This window comes from Halyomorpha halys, unplaced genomic scaffold, assembly GCF_000696795.3.
Source record: "Halyomorpha halys isolate HHAL.00 unplaced genomic scaffold, Hhal_1.1 Scaffold582.1, whole genome shotgun sequence".
In the NCBI taxonomy this organism is placed as follows: domain Eukaryota; kingdom Metazoa; phylum Arthropoda; class Insecta; order Hemiptera; family Pentatomidae; genus Halyomorpha; species Halyomorpha halys.
Window position 1 is genome coordinate 342,447 of NW_027115659.1, and position 2,769 is coordinate 345,215.

The 2,769-nt window shown below is 30.5% G+C and overlaps 1 protein-coding gene across 3 annotated transcripts in view; it reads right to left on the reverse strand.

Moving 5' to 3' along the window:
- Lrr47 (Leucine-rich repeat 47) overlaps positions 1 to 2,769 on the reverse strand; it is an 11,768-nt gene that overhangs the window by 2,429 nt on the left and 6,570 nt on the right. For all 3 annotated transcript variants that reach the window (XM_014426535.3, XM_067052662.1, XM_014426536.3), the window contains exons 5-6: positions 1,943 to 2,119; positions 964 to 1,086 (exon numbers count right to left, since the gene is read on the reverse strand). In XM_014426535.3, coding sequence (XP_014282021.1) covers positions 964 to 1,086; positions 1,943 to 2,119 — 300 coding nt within the window. The remainder of the gene's footprint in view (positions 1 to 963; positions 1,087 to 1,942; positions 2,120 to 2,769) is intronic.

The following is a 2,769-nucleotide window of genomic DNA, read 5'->3' on the forward strand; positions in this document are numbered from 1 at the left end:
AAATAAGTTAGTCATACTTATTTGTGTTTCATTGACCGCACCCCCAACCATCTTCTCCTCATTTATCATCCACGGTCAACTATCTCTCATAAATATTTAATTTTGTTCTGTAACACTAATAGTTTTAAATAATAAGCAGTTATAAGTGTAGATGCTTAGAGAGAGTCTTAGTTCATTAGTGTACACACAAACATGTCGTTTATCGTCACTGCCAGACAGCGTATATAAAGAGAGATAAAAGTTCTAGTGAAGATTATTTTCTTTGATAAATTATTCTTCATTAAAAAAATGTAACACTTTGCTCGTAGTTGTTGACAAATCGTAAAGTTGTAGTGTATTGGAAGCATGTATGATGATAAGCTATCTAAGGAAAGTCACTTTTCTAGCTTGCGTTCTGAGTGGTGGGGAGATCCCTAGCACTATTCCAGCTTCCATCACGACCCAGTAACAATTGTTAAGGGTTCTGACGCCTTTAACGATTTTTACACTCCTTATGTCCCTTTAAACTTATCGGTACTATTGTTCCATCACCTGGTATAACTGGCACTATAGTCTTCTTATTCGTCCGGATAAATTTTATTACATGACTTCTCTCCTTCCTAATACTATAACTATTGAGAAAGCAATATCATTTAACACATACTTAAATATTTATGTTAAAACATTTTTGTTCACAAAAAGTAAAGAAACCTTTTCACCTCATAAAGACTTTAATGACCAGTTGTCTTTAAACTACAAATTGCTTTATAAAGGAAGATAATCTTCACTACAATTTATTAGATAATATTATAAAAATCTTTTAGTCAAAAATAGTCAATTTAAAGGGAATCAAGAAATATTTTGAGTAACATTGTACATAGTAAAAATTAATTTTACAATAGCTTTTGCATTGAAAATTTGAGGCATTTTATTTTCGACTATATTGTTAATCTAATTACCCAATTTTTAATATAAAATATTTACCTGTCTAGTGGGGCAAATTTATTGGGCCTTGAAGGAAAAACTGGAATACCACACGAACAATAACCAGCATTTTCCAAATAACAAACGAGTGTTCTTGGAATCAATTCTTCTGAGAATTCAATCCTGAAACAATCCTATAAGTTAATTGACCTTACTTTTTTTTGGCAGTTAAAAATTTTTTCAAATGTAAATTTAATCTAAAATCTCATCTGACCTATGAAAGAAATGCACGGCCTATTGTGATTTTGTGAATATATTTTGGTCAATATTATAAAAACTACTAATTCTACAATGCTTAAGATAATCACTATAACCTACTTTATGGTATGTTTAATGAGCGTCAAATTGAGCCCTAATAGAACTCTATTTACATTAAATTATACCAGAGATGAGAACTCCAAAGAAGTTGATTATTGTTGGATTATCAATTATTATATAAATATACTATATAAAATAAAATATGATTCTTTTCATTCCTTCAGTGCAGCTAATAAATATTTTTACCTGATTTTGACATAATGAAACATCCTTTAAAAAAGAATAAAAAGGATGTTTCCACATACCCCGAGGTATAGCAAAATATTAACCTATTTCTGCTAGGCTATAATGTGAAGAGCACTCTTGGGAAATTTCAACCCTATTCAAGGGGGAAGAGTGGAATGGAAAAGCTACTAGTGCCTCCACCTCTTTTTCAGAAAATTGTGTCCTTGGAAAAATAAACAAACTTGGTTAAATTAGTAAATTAATTTCTTAAGAGTAGTTTAACTTTTTCCGTCAATATTTTTCTTCAAAAATTATTTTCAAAATGGGGTATCAAACCATTATTTGAGCCAATATGGTGACTTGTTTAGGATGCAAATCAGGAAAAAAATAAATTTGTATATCTTTGAATGAGAAAGTGTTAACAAAGCATTACAATTTACAGTTCCAATGTTCAAAATAAATAAAAATACAAATAAAATTTAAATGTTGAAGAAACCTGTGCTTGAGGACAGCAACTGCAGCAATATCAACGAGATTCAATACGACCCTTAGGCGATTCCCTCCTGAGCAGCTATCTTTCCAGTTGTTCTTACTGACATCAACAGAATTCAGTCTAAGGAACTGACAGCTTCCCGGCATCCACTCTAGCCGATTATTGCTCACAGACAGTTTTCTTTTAAACATAAAGTATATTATTAGACATTAGCTATGCAGGAAAATTTGCAAATATGAAAACCTTATTATTCCATAAAATATTATTGTAGTGTTATTTTGCATACAAGGGAAACTAGGATTAATACTGACTGATTTCAATGTGGTTCCAGAAAAAAAATAAAAATAAAAATATGTTTTTTGTGAATAAAAATAAAAATATGAGTATGAAAAGGATTTGGAGGGATTATGGCGGTGCTTAAGTAGGAGGAAGGAGGTCTAGCAAGTTTCAGCCCAGCTCTAGGTCAGTAATAGACCTCTTATGCGAGCTGGCAAAGTGTCCATTACAAATTGTCCATTACATTTAAAAATTGTTAAGTGAGAAAAATGAAGAATGGAGTAAGCACAATGGAGGAGGAATTTGGTTGGAATGCACAAATAATTATTATTAACTATATATATATGTATATAATAATTAACCGTAAAACTTAAATATAAGATGGTCTGGGTTGCGGTAAAAAAAAATAACAAATAGTTATGAACTATATCTTCTTATAATTATTATTAACTTTTAATTTAATGTATAATGTTTTCAAGGGTCCTTAAATTTGAGCTTTTATAAGTCTATATATAGGAAAATGGTCAGGGTTGCGGTCACAAGTGAAACGAAAA